The sequence below is a fragment of the Panthera uncia genome, assembly GCF_023721935.1.
Source record: "Panthera uncia isolate 11264 chromosome D3 unlocalized genomic scaffold, Puncia_PCG_1.0 HiC_scaffold_8, whole genome shotgun sequence".
Lineage (NCBI taxonomy): Eukaryota > Metazoa > Chordata > Mammalia > Carnivora > Felidae > Panthera > Panthera uncia.
This window is the reverse complement of record NW_026057586.1, coordinates 13,719,166-13,736,091: the sequence shown is the minus strand read 5'-3', so window position 1 is coordinate 13,736,091 and position 16,926 is coordinate 13,719,166. Positions and strand designations below refer to the sequence as shown.

General features: G+C 38.6%; 1 protein-coding gene across 1 annotated transcript in view; it reads left to right on the top strand.

The window, feature by feature from the left end:
* The window catches only part of PHLPP1 (PH domain and leucine rich repeat protein phosphatase 1), a 212,419-nt gene that overhangs the window by 97,102 nt on the left and 98,391 nt on the right, over window positions 1–16,926 (top strand). The window contains exons 3-4 of the mRNA XM_049620260.1: window positions 6,874–7,070; window positions 13,649–13,774. Coding sequence (XP_049476217.1) covers window positions 6,874–7,070; window positions 13,649–13,774 — 323 coding nt within the window. The remainder of the gene's footprint in view (window positions 1–6,873; window positions 7,071–13,648; window positions 13,775–16,926) is intronic.

Sequence of the window (16,926 nt, the reverse complement as noted above, 5' to 3'; positions counted from 1 at the left end):
AGGCAACGTTTGTACACAGTAAGTTTTAAGGTCCATTTTGGAACATCTGAATCTGGACTCAGTGTCTTTAGTGTGAACAACCTTGTAGGGGAAAAGGTAGGTAGCTAACTATTACGTAATGCAGTAGAGAGGAATTAGGAAATTGCTTTCCTCTTGGAATCTTTGTTTTTGTTATAAAACTTAAACGTTACGGACATGTGTTATAAAGTGGAACATCAACCCTAACCCCGCCTCCCAGAGAGAACTGCTGGGGATAAGCGTTTTGAATCACATTGGGTCTGAATGTGATGGTGTGGACATTGCTCTTTGTAACCTTCTCAAGTCATCTCGGCCAAAGTCTGTTCCTACCAGCAAAGGGAACAAACGTGTCGGGTCTTTTTTTTTTTTTTTTTCTTTTTTTTTAACTAGGAAAGTGGGGTAGTGGTGTGGATTATCCCCAAATCATTCATGCGTGAGTTTAGAATTCTTATTTTAGCATTTACTTATGAACGCATGCACGCCTCTTTGGAACTTCACAACCCTCCTAAGAAAAGCCTCTCACAGGGAAAACTTAGCTGGAGTGATGGAGCTGTCTAGCCTCATCACCCTGATTTCCACACCCACAGCAGTACGCATCACCTCTGACACAAGTCACAATTTTATCTAAAGGAGGGAGTGAGTATGGTTTTTCTTTTGCGAGCTCTTATGGGTATACTAGACCTTAGGCATTCTCAGACTTAATATTTAATCCTCCCAAGGCTTCCGAAGCCTCCTGATAAATAGTAATTTGTAATGATTCTGAGGCCTAAATTTGAATCAAGCATACCATGAGGCCTGTTGCCCGTTGTTTCTGAGAAGTTCAGCTGTTTCTCCTCACTCGTGGTGTTTCATGCTTGAATGCTTGTTGCCTTATGACATTATCCTTTGTGGAGAAGGATGACAAAAATAAAGCCAGCTGGGAAAGCAGGTGACGAAAATTCTCCCGTCTACCAAAATGATGGTTTTTAGCCAGAAAATAGAAGTTGTAGGTAATTTGAGAATGTTGGATGTGGCTGAGGCTTAACAAACCTGCGGACCTGAACAAGTCTACCATGCACCATAATGGAAAGGACAACAAAAAGTTTGTGAAACCGTTACAGTGATTTTTCTAGCCAAGGAAAAAAATCACTCATCCAATGAGAAAGAAAACTCAAGAGAATGTTGAAAAGGCTCTCAAGGTATGGTCTGATTCTGCACAGAGAGATGAGACTGCCATTTCAGGGAGGGAACAGATGGCAAAGACACTGACCTGACAGGTGAAGGTTGATTTGATGACATTTCTCAAATGCGTTTTCTTTGCCAAATGTGAAGTTAATAAGGGGAGGCTACACCAGCTAACCACGTATGGCTCCTGGAACGGAGCTGAAGACACACATAAAGCAGGGAAGGGTTATGTACTCTGTGAATTCAAGATTGTAATGAAACCCACCTTTGAAGAAAATACCTTCTCTAAATATACATCCCAAGAAGAGACGTGAGCAGCAGGTATTCTGACAACAAAGGAGTAATTTTGATGATGGAATGGAGGGAACTTTAAAGATGTCTGAGAGATGAATCAAGTTCCTTGTGAGGACAGGAAGTGAGGGAAGAAAGAGGGACGAGCGGGTATAAAGGCAGCACCTGCTCTCTCATTCATTCCTGGTTGCCTTTGTCATCCTTTTCCCAAATTGATGCACTTGCTTCCTTGGTCAAGGTTTATCAAGCAAATGCTGACGATCACCTGGTTGAAAAAACATTGTTAACCTAATGCTGTAACCCAGTGGGTCTCATGGTGGTCCTAGACCCACAGCATCAGCAGAATATCCCACCCCCACCTAGGATTACTGAATCAGAAACTCTGGGTAATGGAGCCCTGCAATCTGTTTTTAGCAAGCCTTCCAGGTGATTTTGGTGCATGCTGAAGTTTGAGGCCCTCCGCTGTAACTTGTCTTCCTTCATTCAGCATTTTCTTGTGGCATTTGAATTTAGTATCGCTTGTTATGTATTACGTAGAATGTATGTTGTAGTAATCATCTTCATTACTTCGACTTTTTGGATTTTTTTAAGTTCATGGTTAATTTTACTATAGTTTTATTTCGATTTTGCTTTGGTGGATTTTTTCAAAAATTATATTGGCTCTGTGTTTACAGCATCTATAAGAATATGAAGAGGTAGCTCACATTTTCCAGGTGCTGTTTTAATTACTATTATAAGGGAAATTGTAAGCTCCAGTGGTATTCAAGAATTTAGAGATTAGAGAAACGTTCAAGGCATGAGATTGCTCAGGGAGAAGAGTCTATGGTAATTTGGGGGCTACAAATAAACCTAATCGAATTGAGCAGCTGTCAGTAAGAAGCAAGATTTATTGGGCAGTTGACTTTATATATTTTGATCTGATACACAAATTAACCCTCCCCAAATCTATTTAGCAGCTGGTTGTCATTTCCATTAGCTAAAAGCAGCTAGTCTTAAATCTGTTTCAAAGCTCCTGCCAGCACGTCTCGCTGAGCCTGTTTAGCCTTTCAGCTGTGAGACCAAATTCCCAGGTGCCAGTTCAGTGCTCAGGTCTCTAGACCTTGTTATGGGCTGTTGAAATCCTTCTGCCAGCTCTTGAAATGACCCTAGGCAAGTAATTTAATTCAGTCTTTCTGTCACTGAAGGTAGTCAAGAAGGATTTAAGGATTTATATGCAATAAGAAACATGCTTTAGAGTTTCGTCAGTCTAAGCTCTAAAGGTAGAGAAGGTCAGGTGAGGGTTGAATGTTTTCACTTATTCCTGACCATTTCCAGCTCTAGGGGCATGGTCAATTCTTCCATTGGTTTTTATGCAGTGATCAGGCTCTCTTAGGTTTTGGTGCCGTATCATCATGAATACTAACGTTCTCTTAAGTTGCGGACGTCGTGATTGCTTTATATACTATTCTTATTCTTGTTTGTTAATATTTCTGATTACAGTAGACCTTTACTATTTGTACAAAGTTCTGTGGATTATTTTAGGGGAAAGCGGGTTATTAAAGTAATGCTATGTTTGGGTAAATAGAACTGACACCGACTTAGTAAAGTTGTATTAGTTATTGCCCCAAAACTTCATGGCTTCAAATACCACACATTTATTCTAGTTTCTCGGAATCGGGAATTCAGGAGCAGCTTAGCTGGGTGGTTGTGGCTCAAGTATCCTGAGGTCCGCCGTCGAGATGATTTGGGGGCAGCAGTTCCGTGGGCTTGCCTGGAGCTGGGGGATCTGCTTCCAATATGGCTCAGTCATGCGGCTGGTGAAAAGGGGCCTCACTTCCTTGCTGGCTGTTGGCCGGAAGTTTCAGTGCCTCACCTTGTTGGCCTTTTCGTAGGGTCTCCAGAGTGTCCTTGTGACAGGGCAGCTGGTTTCTCCAGAGGGAGTGATCCTAGAGAGAGAGCAAGGAGGAGATTAGATGCCCTTTACGACCTGGTTTCAGAAGTTGCTTCACTTTTGCCACATTCTCTTTGTTAGAAGCCAGTCACTAAGTACTGTCCACATGCAAGAGGAGTGGAGTTAAGACTCCTCTCTCGAGGGGAAGAGTTTAAAAGAATTTTATGGAGTCTTTTTAAGCCACTGCAATGATAGACGTGGTTATATATTTTGCAAAGGCATGTAATTGGCAACAGCCAAATTTGTACTTACTTCTCTGCTGTTTCAACGGTCTTAGAGTTAAAACAGGTGTTTCTGTTGCTCTGTAGATGTTCCTGAAAATTTTCCTGTTCTCCACAATTGTAAATGAGAAATAAAAGTTTACGGGAAAATGCAGTTGGAAGGGGGTAGGACTCTAAGTTCATGCATCTTTATAACCAAAATACTAACAAAAGTAACGATGGGGCTGCAGGAGCTAGCCCAGGCAGCCCAGGCGGGCTGGAGGTTGAGTTGCCTTAAGGAATATTAGAAATGCACAGTAACGGAACAGTAGTAATGCTGTCTTGTGGGTGCAGAGACGGTGTATTTACTGTGGGTTTTTCCCTTTGCTGTTGAAAGTTAGAATTCTACCAATCTGGCTCCTTTTGCCTAGAGTAAATCTTTATGAACCAACATAATACAGCATGTTAAAATGACACCAGTCCTCTGTTTACAATCATATGAGCTCATTGGTATTAATGAATCACATACTGTAGCAGAACAGACCGTAGTTTCCCTTAAATGAATAAATACTTTGAATCATTTATTTAGTAAAATTCTCTGCCGATAGATGAAACTGAAGTAGACTGCAGTAAACATTGCTGTGGTCAGGTCTCTATCCCAGCTTGAAATACTTGCTTTTGCTGTCTATCTTTCCTCCTGCGTCATGTAAGAAATGCCTTAAACCTGCAGGGAATTAGAGTAACATTGCTAAAGTAAAAGTTTTCACGACCGATCCAACTTTGAATTGGCAGGCATTGGTCACTTGGTGTTGTCAATATTTATTGGAGCATGGGACAGTTGGAATTCCTCCGAAATGAGAAGTTTGAGAGTTGGCAGGGAGAGAGAAAATAATTCCTATGTCATAGAATAAAGAAGTCTGACGCAAAGGAGGGTGCACGTGGCTGATTGCCTAGGTGTAGAGTCTTATTCATCTCCATATTCCCCGGAGCCCTGTTTGGTACACAGCAAGTCCCGAGGGCGTGTGTGATCCGGAACACCCAGGGAGGGAGCAGACAACAAGGATATTGAAATTCACTCAGAACAAGACAAGGAGGGGTTTGATTCAGGCTGGGATGTTTAGGGCTTTCCAAGGACAGACTGATCTTACCATTAGGCTCCAAGACTATTCAGGCACTTTGGGAATTTTTCTAACTAGAGAATAAAAAACCTATCTCTGTTGATGTGTCCATACTCTTCCTCTCTCTCTCTCTCTCTATATCTATATATCTATATATCTATATATATGCACATATATATATATAGATATATATATCTATATCTATATATACATATATATAGATATAGATATATATATCTCCGGGATATATAGTCCACTCTATCTGGTGATTTGTTCTGGGACTTTCTGTAGGATTTTTGTGGAGTTGGGAGAATTGAAGGGCTGTCTTTATGTACCCCTGTTGTCTTTTTCATTAATTTCTACTCACAGATCTACATAAATGTGACAGGTTAACATGTGTCCTCAAAGCCATTCTCAGATGGGGCTAAATAAAATGTCTCCTTTGCATTCATTAGTCTGTATGTAGGCTTGTGTGTGTGTGTGTGTGCCCATGCACACACACGTATACATATTTAGATCAGATCTCTCGTTAGCCTGTGTTACTTTATTACATTTTGTGGAGATTGGAGTTTCGAAATCTAGTAATCTTGCGCTTCTTTCCGACAGGAAATGTCTGTCATGTAGAAAGGAGCTCTTAGCCTGGGAGTCTGAGCGTTTTCTTTCTGGGTGTAAATGAACTAGTACAGAAGGGGACAAGCGACTGACTGTGGTCTGATCCATCATTGGCAGCCTTTGGCAAGTCGTGTCTGATGTGAAGTCTCCTGGGCTTCCTATCTCTTTGTGGGGCATTAGCATCTGGTGACTGAACAATTCAGCGGGGCCCTCAGCTCCCTTGCGGGTGGCAGCTGTGTAGTTGTTTGCTGGGCACCAAGTTTAAATAGCTGAACCACTGTTACACTCCATGCTGGCCCGGCCCCAGCAAAATTATGTAGTGTGCAGTATCTATTTTATAAAACATTCTGATGTACCGGGAGAAAGAGGAAGTGAAATTCAAACCTGCTGGTTTTGTTATTTCTGCCCAAAGGTATGTATTGGGATGGTTCCAACACGCTGGATCTCTTGAGATCTATTTTTGGTGCTGGTGCTCTTTTCGTTTCCTTCTCCAGTAGGTATTAGACATCTACCAAAACTACTTGGTATTTATGTTAGTTCTTAATATTCATAAGAATATAATGTCTCTTGAATATGTTTCTTCTGCTAGCCTTTGGCAACTAGGCAAATTTCCAAGTAAATAGAACGCTTCTGGCTTGGGTCCTATGCGAGGACACGTGTCTCTCATTAATTTATTTCTGAGAGTGGGTTTCGGTCCTCTTTGATACTATACATTCAATGTCTACAACTGGCAATGTTTTTCTCCTTGTTTATAACGCTGTGACACGTGAGTCACAGGAGTTCTCCCATCTAGTTGATGGGACTTGTCTGCAAGTCATTCTGCCAGATTCATTTCCAGCTTGGAAATAAAGACTCTTAAGATCTTTCCCAGTGCCCTCTTTGTCTCCGAGGCTCAGTGCATCTTCCTGTGTCTCTGTCTTCCTGAGGCACAAGAGGCACCACTCACCAACCTTCATAGAATTGGCATTAAGTCTGTCTTTGAGGACTTAACCATTGCCACCAAGTAGTATTTTCTTATTAGAAAAGTTACTTATTTTCCATCTCCTTAATAGTACGTGTACATTGAGTCAGTGTAGAAGGAAGAATGTCATCAGTTAATTTCATTACAACAGATTAGTTTCATTAAATGCCCAATCTTGAAGGTTATTTTCCTATCTTGGTCTGTAATGTTTTCTTCTAAGTGTACTGAAATTAACTTGAGCCATTTATAAAAATCTTGAAGTCATCCCTTTTTTAAATGTAAACAAAAATGGTGGAGGATATAGAAGAAAATAACACTTGGGGTTGTAACAGAGGAGTTAAAATGGTCGTTTCCTTGGGTTTTAAGGAAAAAGCTCTTCTTCGCCCAAAATTAAAATGCACGTGTGAAGTAGATGTGGTAGTTCTTACCATAGTTGTATTACTGCACATTTCAGACTCTCTCGATTATAAATTAGGTCGTTGCCCATAATTATTCTCTGTGGTCCAGGTGGTTTATCTGGTATGCCAACGAGTTGAAAACTCATTTCTTTGGACTCAGATGTTTGCGTGTTTGTTTCAGGAAAACCCCACAGCACTGGTGGCTCTGAACGGATTCAGCTCTCAGGAATGTATAACGTCCGTAAAGGCAAAATGCAGTTGCCGGTGAACCGATGGGCCAGACGCCAAGTCATCCTGTGTGGGACCTGCCTGATGGTGTCATCTGTGAAAGACAGCTGGGCCGGAAAGATGCATGTTCTGCCTCTCATTGGTGGAAAAGTAAGTTTAAAATGAACAAAATGCTAACGGGTTCCCCAGTGTTATTAAGCTCACTTTGAGCCATTTCTGTAATACGGGGTCCATGGTTTTCACTCATCTGAGGTCTTACTCAATTCCTGTTTTGCTCCACCAGTGGGCATTGTTGAACGGTGGAGTTGTGGAAAATGGCCACGCATCGGCTCACGCGAGGCCCTGGTGACGATCACTTTATTGGTACATGCATCTTATTTACAGACCTGAAACAGAGCAACTAAAAGTCAGTGTTATATTTTAGGCTACAGATGAGAAGTTATTCTTTATTAGCAGACATCTCTTGATATCTTGAGTGTATCTTGTGTCGGATAGAATAATGATCCTTAAGTCCAGGGCTTAAGGATCATTCAAGCATTCTTACCAAGGTTAGACTCTTTCTCTCTTGCATGAATCTTTGATCCAACTTTGCCCTACCTCTCTGTTTATTTTTGTTTAGTGACCAGTGAAGTTAGCATTTTTTAGTTTATCAGTTTAGCCATTCATAATTTTTGAAATTGAAATGTTACCTTGTTTCAGAGAAGAGCTGTGATATGGCTGATAGTTATTCCCAACATTGCTAGCTGCTTTTCTTTGGGCATGTCAATTATTTTATTCTTATCATTTATGAAATAGAACCAAATTGCTTGGGAAAATGTTACATTCTTTTTTTTGCCATGTCAATTTATTAATTCCCAAGTGTTGGTAGATGTATCATTACCATAATTATATGTTAGTATTTCCTGATTTTTAAATGATAGGATAATCTTTTAATAAATGGGAAGGCAAATTTGGATGAAGAAAAGGGTGTGTGAAAATTGGGGGCATATTAAGCAAATATTTTCTTTACTGTTTTCTTCCCTGAATGGGCATGGGAAAGACAGCAGAACGTGGAGGATATAAATAGAGGGGAAAATAAAAACACCACTTTTGTTGAAGTGAACTTTTTAAAATTGGCAAATATTTGATCTGTTTATTCCAGGGATTAGGAATGAATTAGGTAAAATCAGATGTGTGCAGTAGTAAATGCCATTATTCACTTGCTATGTAGCAAATTCATTCTTCATTCATAATTTAAAGTAGTCTCTCCTTATGTGAATAGCCCATGTCAGTTCCCTACCCGCCCCTCTGCTATTAGACAGTCTAATCCTAAGAAGACTAATACTTGATCATTTAAAAAAGATTCTGGCCAGGCTGCAAGGTACATTTAGATCTATTTCAGTCATCTATTTTGAAGCCATTACTTAACTTTTGTCTGAGCATTGAAGAGTTACTGGTGTCTTATTACTGAAGATTTTGTCCTTTGGATTGAATTCTGAAAAATTGGTCATTGTTACTACTCCAATAGGTCATCATTAAAAATGCATATTTGATGTTTGATGCCCTGTTAGGTCAACAGTCTATTTCTTTCTTCTCTATGATGTTAGGTGTTTGCTTAGGCAAATTTAATGTAACTATTTATTAAATAACCTCTGTGGGGAAGCCACTTTGCTTGGTGCCCCAGAAATACCAAGATGGATAAGTCATCATCCCTGCCTTTGAATTGCTTATAATTTACTATCCGGAGACGAAGGATGGACACTATAAAATCTGCTCTAAGAGAGATGCAAAAAAGTAGTGCAGAGAGATTACATTTTGTTCTGGGGGAATCAGGGAATTCTGTGATGAAGGAGGTAGCAATTATGGTGGAACTTGAAGGGTGAAAAATCTTTTGACATATGAAGGAGATGGCCAGAAAGATTATTGTGCTCAGAGAAGCTGAGGCAGGAAAGTAGTGGAATGTTCAGATAAGGTTCAGAAGATCAAGTTATAATTAGCATTTTCATTCAGGGCTAGAGACTTGTCTTGTTTCCCAGGCCTGTTATTGGATGGACTTCTACCATTGAATGAATTGAAATGGCTTCCTTTCTCACAGACAAACCTTGTAAAACCTGTTTTGTACTATGCCTTTAAAAATAATTGAGTATGTCGAAAAACAGTCTTTTAAAACCTGTTGACCGAGTTAGGGAAAAATAACCCACTCTTTGCCGTCTGAGTTTTCATTAATGTGTATCTGTTCCTTTTTTCATTCTGCTCATTCCGTTTTATTCTGTTGAAGGAAAAGCTAAGAGTAAATGGAAGGTTTTTGGTTTTGTTTTTAAAATATTTATGAAGCAGAGCTAGAAATGAAGTGTGAGATAGATTGGCCATAACCTAGCAATAATTGCTGATAAACACAACACTACTTGAGCATGATCATTAATTCACATTTTCAAATGTCGAATTCCAAATATAAAGCTAAATGAAGCACTCTTAAAATTTCATTGTTGGGGAAAATTATTTAATAGATAAGTTTCTATTCATTGTGCAAGTATTACATTATATTTAATTTATCCTGTAGAATTTAACATCGGTTTTTAGATGTAACATTTTAATATTTTACTTAATATTTGTTAAATTATGATGCATAATAAATTGAATAACCATTTACCTACTGCTATTCAGTTTAGGAATCACAGCCATATAAACACCAATGTTTTCTACCTGTGTTCTCTTTACATCTGCCCCACTGGTATCCCCCAACCCCAAAGGTATCCACCCATTGTCCTAGAATATGTATTCATCATTTTCTTTTTTAAAGTAAGTTTTATGATGTAACTATGTTTTGCTTGTTTTTGATCTGAATGAAATTGGTATCATACCATGTGTGGGCTTCTGTGATTGAATTTTTTCACTCGGTATTATGTTTCATAATAAGATTCTATGTTGCTTTCTGTATGTGGTTTTCATTTCTGTATAACGTTTCCCTCTGTAAGTGTTCTAAATTCTCATAATTTCTTAAGTAATTTTCCTGTTGGACATTGGGTTGCTTCTAGTTTTTTGTCATTATAAATGATTCTGCCAAAATGGGCTTATGTTGATATACCTCCTGGTACACAAGTAGTTTTTCTAGGACAGTAGTTCTCAGAGGTACTGTGCCCAAAGGGGACATTGGATGATATGTGCAAGTGTTTTGATTGTGAAGTGATTGAACAGTCAACGTATCAGTTGATGTAAGCTAAATTATGCTGTGGTGACAAATCCCCCCCCAGATGTCAGTGACTTAAATTTTCTCATTCCACTAAACGTCCACTTTAGATTGGTAGAGATTTCTTTTTTCACATAACTGTACAGGGACCCAGCCTGCTCTGCTCCCTTATAACATTTGGAACATGCAACCTTCCTTTGGTGCTTAAGCAAGGGAAGAGGTAACTGGAGAGTCATAAACTGGCTTTTGTATATTTGGATGCAGAAGTGGCACATGCCACTTCTGCTCGTGGCTCATTGGCCAGAACTAGTCACATGACTTCACCTTGATTGCGGAAAGTCTGGGAAACGTGGAAAGTAGAGTGTTTGGTTAATACCAATATATTTGGTGCAAGGGGACACTATCGGCCTTTACAGGGCAGGGGCTCAGTGAAAAAAAAAGTCACACGAAGTATTAGACAGTCCTGCACAATGTACAATGAACTGTTTAATTCAAAATCCTTAAAATAAACTACTTCCTTGAGAAATACTGCTCTTAGATACACATTTAGGGGTGCAGTTACTGGACTATAGGGCATATGCACATGCTACAAGATGATGTCAAATTGCTTTTCAAAGTTGTTGTACCATTTTACACTCATATCAGTGTACAAGTGTTCCTGTTTCTCTGCATCTTCACCAAACTTTATGGAGGTATAATCGACAGACATTAAACTGCACATTTTGATGATAATTTGATAACAGTATAGCTAGCTAAACACACCCATTCAACCATCACCACAGTGAATAAGAATGATCATATCACCCTTGAAAGTTTCCTTGTCCTCCTTTTATCCCCCTTCCTTCCACTCTTTTCCTCATCCTCCAGAAATCACTGGTCTAATTTCTGTCTATATTGATTAGCTTAAGTCCCATTAAAAAATATTTTGTCTTTAGTGTATAGAAATACAGCTGGCTTTTGAGTATTGATTTTATATTCAGCCACTTGGCTAAATTTTCTTATTTATTCTAATATACTGTCTATAGAATCTTTGGAGTGTACTATGTAGCTAATCATGTAATATTCAAATAATGACAATTTTTTTCTTCTTTAATACATATTTGTGTCTTACTGTAATGGCCAGGACTCTAGTATAGTATTGAGTAGAAACAGTAGATACTTGTCTTCTCAGTGATCTTAAAGAGAGTGGTATATCATCATTAACACTGAAGTTTGCCTTAGATGTTTGATAAATACACTTTGTCAGCTTGAGTTGTTATTTGTGTTCTTAGTTTGCTGGGAGTTTTAATCATGAATGATGAATGGGTGGTGAATGTTACCAAATGCTTTTTCTGCAGCTGTGGGGATGATCATATGGTCGTCTCCTCCATCTCCTCCTCCTCCTCCTCCTCCTCGTCCTCCTCGTCCTCGTCCTCCTTCTTTTTTTAATGTTTATTTATTTTATTTTTGAGAGAGACAGAGACAGGATGCTAGTGGTTTAGGGGCAGAGAGAGAGGGAGACACAGAGTCCAAAGCTGGCTCTAGGCTCCGAGCTGTCAGCACAGAGCCCAACACGGGGCTCGAACCCATGAGCTGTGAGATCATGATCTGAGCCAAAGTCAGACACTTAACCAACTGAGCCACCCAGGCGCCCCTGGTTTTCTTCTTTAATTTGTTAATGTGATTAACGATTTTATAGTTCCAATAATGTTAAATCATCTTGCCTTTCCTGAGGTAAATCCAATTTGTTTTTGATATAGTTTTTTTCCTTCTGTATTTCTGGATTGTGATGCAACATTTTGTTCAAGATAAGTGTTCATAACTGAGACTCGCCTATAATTATTTTTTTCTGTTACTACTCTGATCTGTTTTTGGTTATAGAATAATTTGTGGTATTTTTCTTCATTTTTTGTTGGGTGGATGAGTTTGCACAAATTTGGAATGTTCTCTGTCTTGGAACTTTGATAGAATTCATCTATAAAATGATATGGGCCTGATATTTCTTGGGGAAAAGTTTGTTTATTCAGTTTCTTAAATGATTATAGGACTATGTAGGCCTTCGGTTTTTTTTCTTTCTTGATTTTTTCTGAGATTTTGCCACAGAATTGTTTATAATGTTCTTTTTAATCTCTGCTTAATCTGTAGGCCTATCTCTCTTTTCATTATTAATGTTATTAATGTCTGTCTTCAGCTGATATCATGAACTAATATCTGTTGACATTTACTTTGTTATTAGCCTTTTCAAAGAACCAGTATTTTGTTAATGTTCATGTTCTCTGTTGTATATTTGGTTTTCATGACATTAATTTCTGCTTTTTGATGTCACCTTTATTATGGCTTGAATTTATTCAGTTTTTGGTTTGGTATTTTTCCCCCTAAGTTCTTGAGACATGTATCAATCAAAATAATTTTCTGCCTTCTTTTCTAATGTGAGTATTTAAAATTATAAATGTTCCCCTATGTACTGCTTTTGTTGCATTCCATAAATTTTGATATGTATTTTTTTAATCGTTCAGTTCTAAGACTATCTAAATTTCTATTATTTTTTTTTTTTACTTAGTTGTTTGGAAGTGTGTTACTAGTTTTCTAAGTACACTTGGATTTTATTTTATTTTAAAAAAAATTTTTTTAATGTCTTTATTTATTTTTGAGACAGAGAAAGAGCATGAACAGGGGAGGGGCAGAGAGAGAGGGAGGCACAGAATCCAAAGCAGGCTCCAGGCTCTGAGCTGTCAGCACAGAGCCCGACGCGGGGCTCAAACTCACAGACTGTGAGATCATGACCTGAGCTGAAGTTGGACGCTTAACCGACTGAGCCACCCAGACACCCCAGTACACTTGGATTTTAAATGGAATTTTTATTATTGACATCTAACTTTTAATTGCCTTTTGGTCCCAGAACATAGTCTGTGATACTGATCTTTTTGAAAATTCTTACTCTTTATGACTTGTGATCAGTTTTGTAACTGCAGCATAGGAGCTTGTGGAATACCATGTTACTTTATTGTCTGGACTTTTCCTGCTTAGGAAGCATTTACTGGGAGTGGAAATTTGATTTGACTGTATCGCTGCCTTATTAGGACTTGAAAGTTCTTATGGTAGAGTTTTCTTTCATGTTAAACTCAATCTCACGTTAAATTTTTAAAAACTTACTTAACACGCTTGAAGACCTCTTTTTAAAAAAGGTTGTAATGCAGACTAATACAAAAGTCGCTCAAAGTGAAAATCCTTCTGCAGTAAAAATCCTTAAGTCTTAAGTAAAACTCCTCCCAAAGGAAGGAAGAACCCCAGCAGCCTATTGTGAGGATATAGAAAGATAAGAAAGGGCGTCTGTTCCAATCTAAACAGGAAGAAGAGAATTTGACTACTGTGGGGAAATCTAAAGAAGATAAAACTCCCCATTTTCGATTTCCTTGTAATTCAAGTTGGTTAGTCAGACTCGGGAACTTACGTGTTTTAGGTATTAAGAGGAACATATATGGGGAAAGATGCAAATCTGTGTAGGCTCACTGACCTAAGGTATGGTTAATGAACTATGTAAATGGTCTGCTTTCCTGATGTGTTTTTGTCTCTGTTTTTATAGGTAGAAGAAGTGAAAAAGCACCAGCACTGTTTAGCATTTAGCTCCTCTGGACCCCAAAGCCAGACTTACTACATTTGTTTTGATACATTCACAGAGTATTTAAGGTGGCTTCGGCAAGTCTCCAAGGTAAGTGCTTACCCAAGAATATTTTTCAGCCTCTAGCTGGCTAGAGTTGCTTTCTGCTTTACCCAGTTCCAGAGTATAGTATTATACTTAATATTTTTTTTAGTTTTCTGAAAGCTCATTTTGGCTGAAAAGTAGCCAACTGAAAAATTTTTAAATTGTGCTTCATTTGCTGGGTTCTGTTTATCCCTAAAAAAAAAAAAAAAAAGAAGAACTCAGTGGGTAGACTGGCATTACTATCTTAATGTTGTAGATAAAGAACGTAGACTAAGAATATTTAAGGGACTGGCCCAGGGTCGGACAACTGCAAAACCACAAAATACCCAGAGAAGTGTTACAAATTTCCCCTCTTCCTCTATTTTTTCATTTAAGTGGTTTAATCTGTGCCACTCCCTTTCACCTGTCCAACTTCTGCCTTTCAAATGGCTTAATTTCTTTTCACATCGTCATTTTCTTGACTGTTTAATAGTCTCCTACTTAAATGAGATCACCATGACCTATGAAACAGTATACCTGTGTGTGTGTGTGTGTGTGTGTGTGTGTGTGTGTGTGTGTGTGTGTAATGGAAGCCAGAATAAATGCTGGTATTTCAGGTACTCTGTGTGAAGATGATTTTTACATCACATTTATAGAATTATGTGTAAAATGGGTGGGTTGCAGTACTTTGTGCCTTGGTTTTGGGTGTGTTTATGAAATGATGAAACCTCTCTTGGGTGTAGAAACATTACACTGGAATTTGCTTTCATATTTTTTAATTTATAATCCAGTTTGCTATCCAAGTTCAGTGTGATCCCAACTGCTGTATGATGTAATTGTTTATCAAGTGAATGAACAGGGAATAACTTTTGTCAACAGTTAACAGAAAATTCGAGAATAATGTCTAGAAAGACTTCTTGAAATACTGGCTACATGTGAATTGTCAAGTAAAAGCTATGTTCTCTGATGACGCAATGCACTTAAGAACATTAGTGCTTCCTCCTTTTAGAGAAGAAGCGATGGGCAGAATGTAGATTGATAGGGACTCAGAAGATTCTCCCCACCTGGTTGGCCAGTGGAGGTTCTAATTGCATAGGGCAGCATCCTGCTAGAGAAAATGGGAGGGATGACGCTTCTTTCGGCATGCCTGTAGAATTAATGTGCTATTAGAGGCAATGAATACATCTGCATGGTCGTTTTAAAATTACTTTTGTGGTCGCAAATGTGAGGAGACAAATATTAAATAATACTGTGCTTTTACATTTAAATGGTTACATGGGTTCAAAGCAGTAAGTCAACGGCCTGCACTCTGTTTTATTCGGAATAAAATGCCAAACTGTGGTCAAAGTACATTGAATTTTTTTTCTGTATGGAGATGTTGATTGATGGACGTGTTTATTTTAAATGTTTCTTTTTGAGAGAGAGCCCATGTGCACATGTGGGGGAGGGGCGGCGTGGAGACAGGGGGTCGAGAGCAGGCTCTGTGCTGGCAGCAGTGAGCGAGATGTGGGGCTTGAACTCGTGAACTGTGAGATTGTGACCTGAGCCACCCAGGCACCCTGAGATGTTGATTTTTTTAAATAAACTTTTTATTTTGGAATAATTTTCTATTTAGCGAAAAGTTATACAGATAGTACAGGGAGTTTCCATGTGGCCCCACCCAGTTTCCCAGAGATCTTACGTTACCATGACAGAGTTGTCAAAACTAAGAAACCAACATTAACACGTTACTCTGATCTAAACTTCAAAATTTATTTGGATTTTACTGGCTTTTTCATTAGTGTTTTTTACTAGCATTTTTCATTCTCCTGTCCCAGGATTTAGTCCAGAGTACCACGTTTCATTTGATTGTCATGTCTCCTTTTTCTCCTCTGGTCTGTGGCAGTTTTTCAGTCTTTCGGTGGTTCATATGACCTTGACACTTTTGAAGAGTGTTGGTCAGGTATTTCCTATAATGTCCTATGTGGAGATGCTTTGACCTTTTAAACCAAATGCAGTGTCATAGTCAGCTGCTTTACATTCTTTTTGGAACAAGTCAGAGGTATAAGTTCTTAAACATGGATAAGGATGTGAGTAAACAGGTAAATTATCAAGGTTACCAATGACAATTGTTTTGATTAAAACAATAATAACAAAAAGATTAATAGGTATTGAGTTTAATTAACATCCACCCAACTGATAAGTCACTGTTCTAAAGATAGCCAGCATTTATGAAGCACCTTCTGTATGTCAAGTATGTGTTTTATGCACTGGGATATATAGCAAAGAACAAGTCTAATTCCTCTCTCTCGGTAGCACTTACATTGGGGAAACATGATAAATAAGCAAACAGACAAGAAAGAAAACATCAAATAATCACAGAGCTATAATACAAGTTATAATGACAAAGAATGATGAAGAATAACTTTTTTTTTTAATGTTTATTTATTTATTTTGAGAGTGTGTGCACATGAGCAGGAGAGGGGCAGAGAGAGAGGGAGAGAGAGAATCCCGAGCAGGCTCTATGCTGTTAACTCAGAGCCCCACGAGGGACTTGATCCCGTGAACTGTGAGATCATGCCCTGAGCCGAAATCAAGAGTCGGACTCTTACTTCCTAAGCCTCCAAGGCGCCCCTAAACTGGAACTTCAATGAAAAGAAGTATCCAATTATTTGAAGACCTGGTGGTAGGAGCTTTCCAGGTAGTTGGAAAAGATGGTGTGAAAGTCCTAATACTAGAAAAAGGGACATGATGTCAGGGAAGGCAGGGATTTTAGGTTACAAAACAGGGTAAAGACTCTGGATTATATGATTGGCATAATGGCAAGCCATTTGAAAGACTTCTCTTTCAGAAAGTTACATAATCTGACACTGGCTGCTGTGTAGTGAATGGATTATGGAGGACAAGAAGAGAAGCCAGGGGTGGGGTCTGACTGGCAGGAGGCTCTTGTGGTATTTTCCAGGTAAGAAGTGAAAGGAGAGATGGAGAGAAGTGGATAGATGCATTTGGGGATGTGTTTTGAAGATTGAGAGACAGGATTACTGATAATTACATACAAAGCATGAGGAAAATTTTGGGATAAAAAATGCCTTCTAGGTTCTTGATTTGAATTGCTAGGTAAATTGTAGACTCATTCAGAAACCACAGCACTAATTAGACTATATATGCACCTTTAAAGCAAAGGCAAAATACAGTTTTTA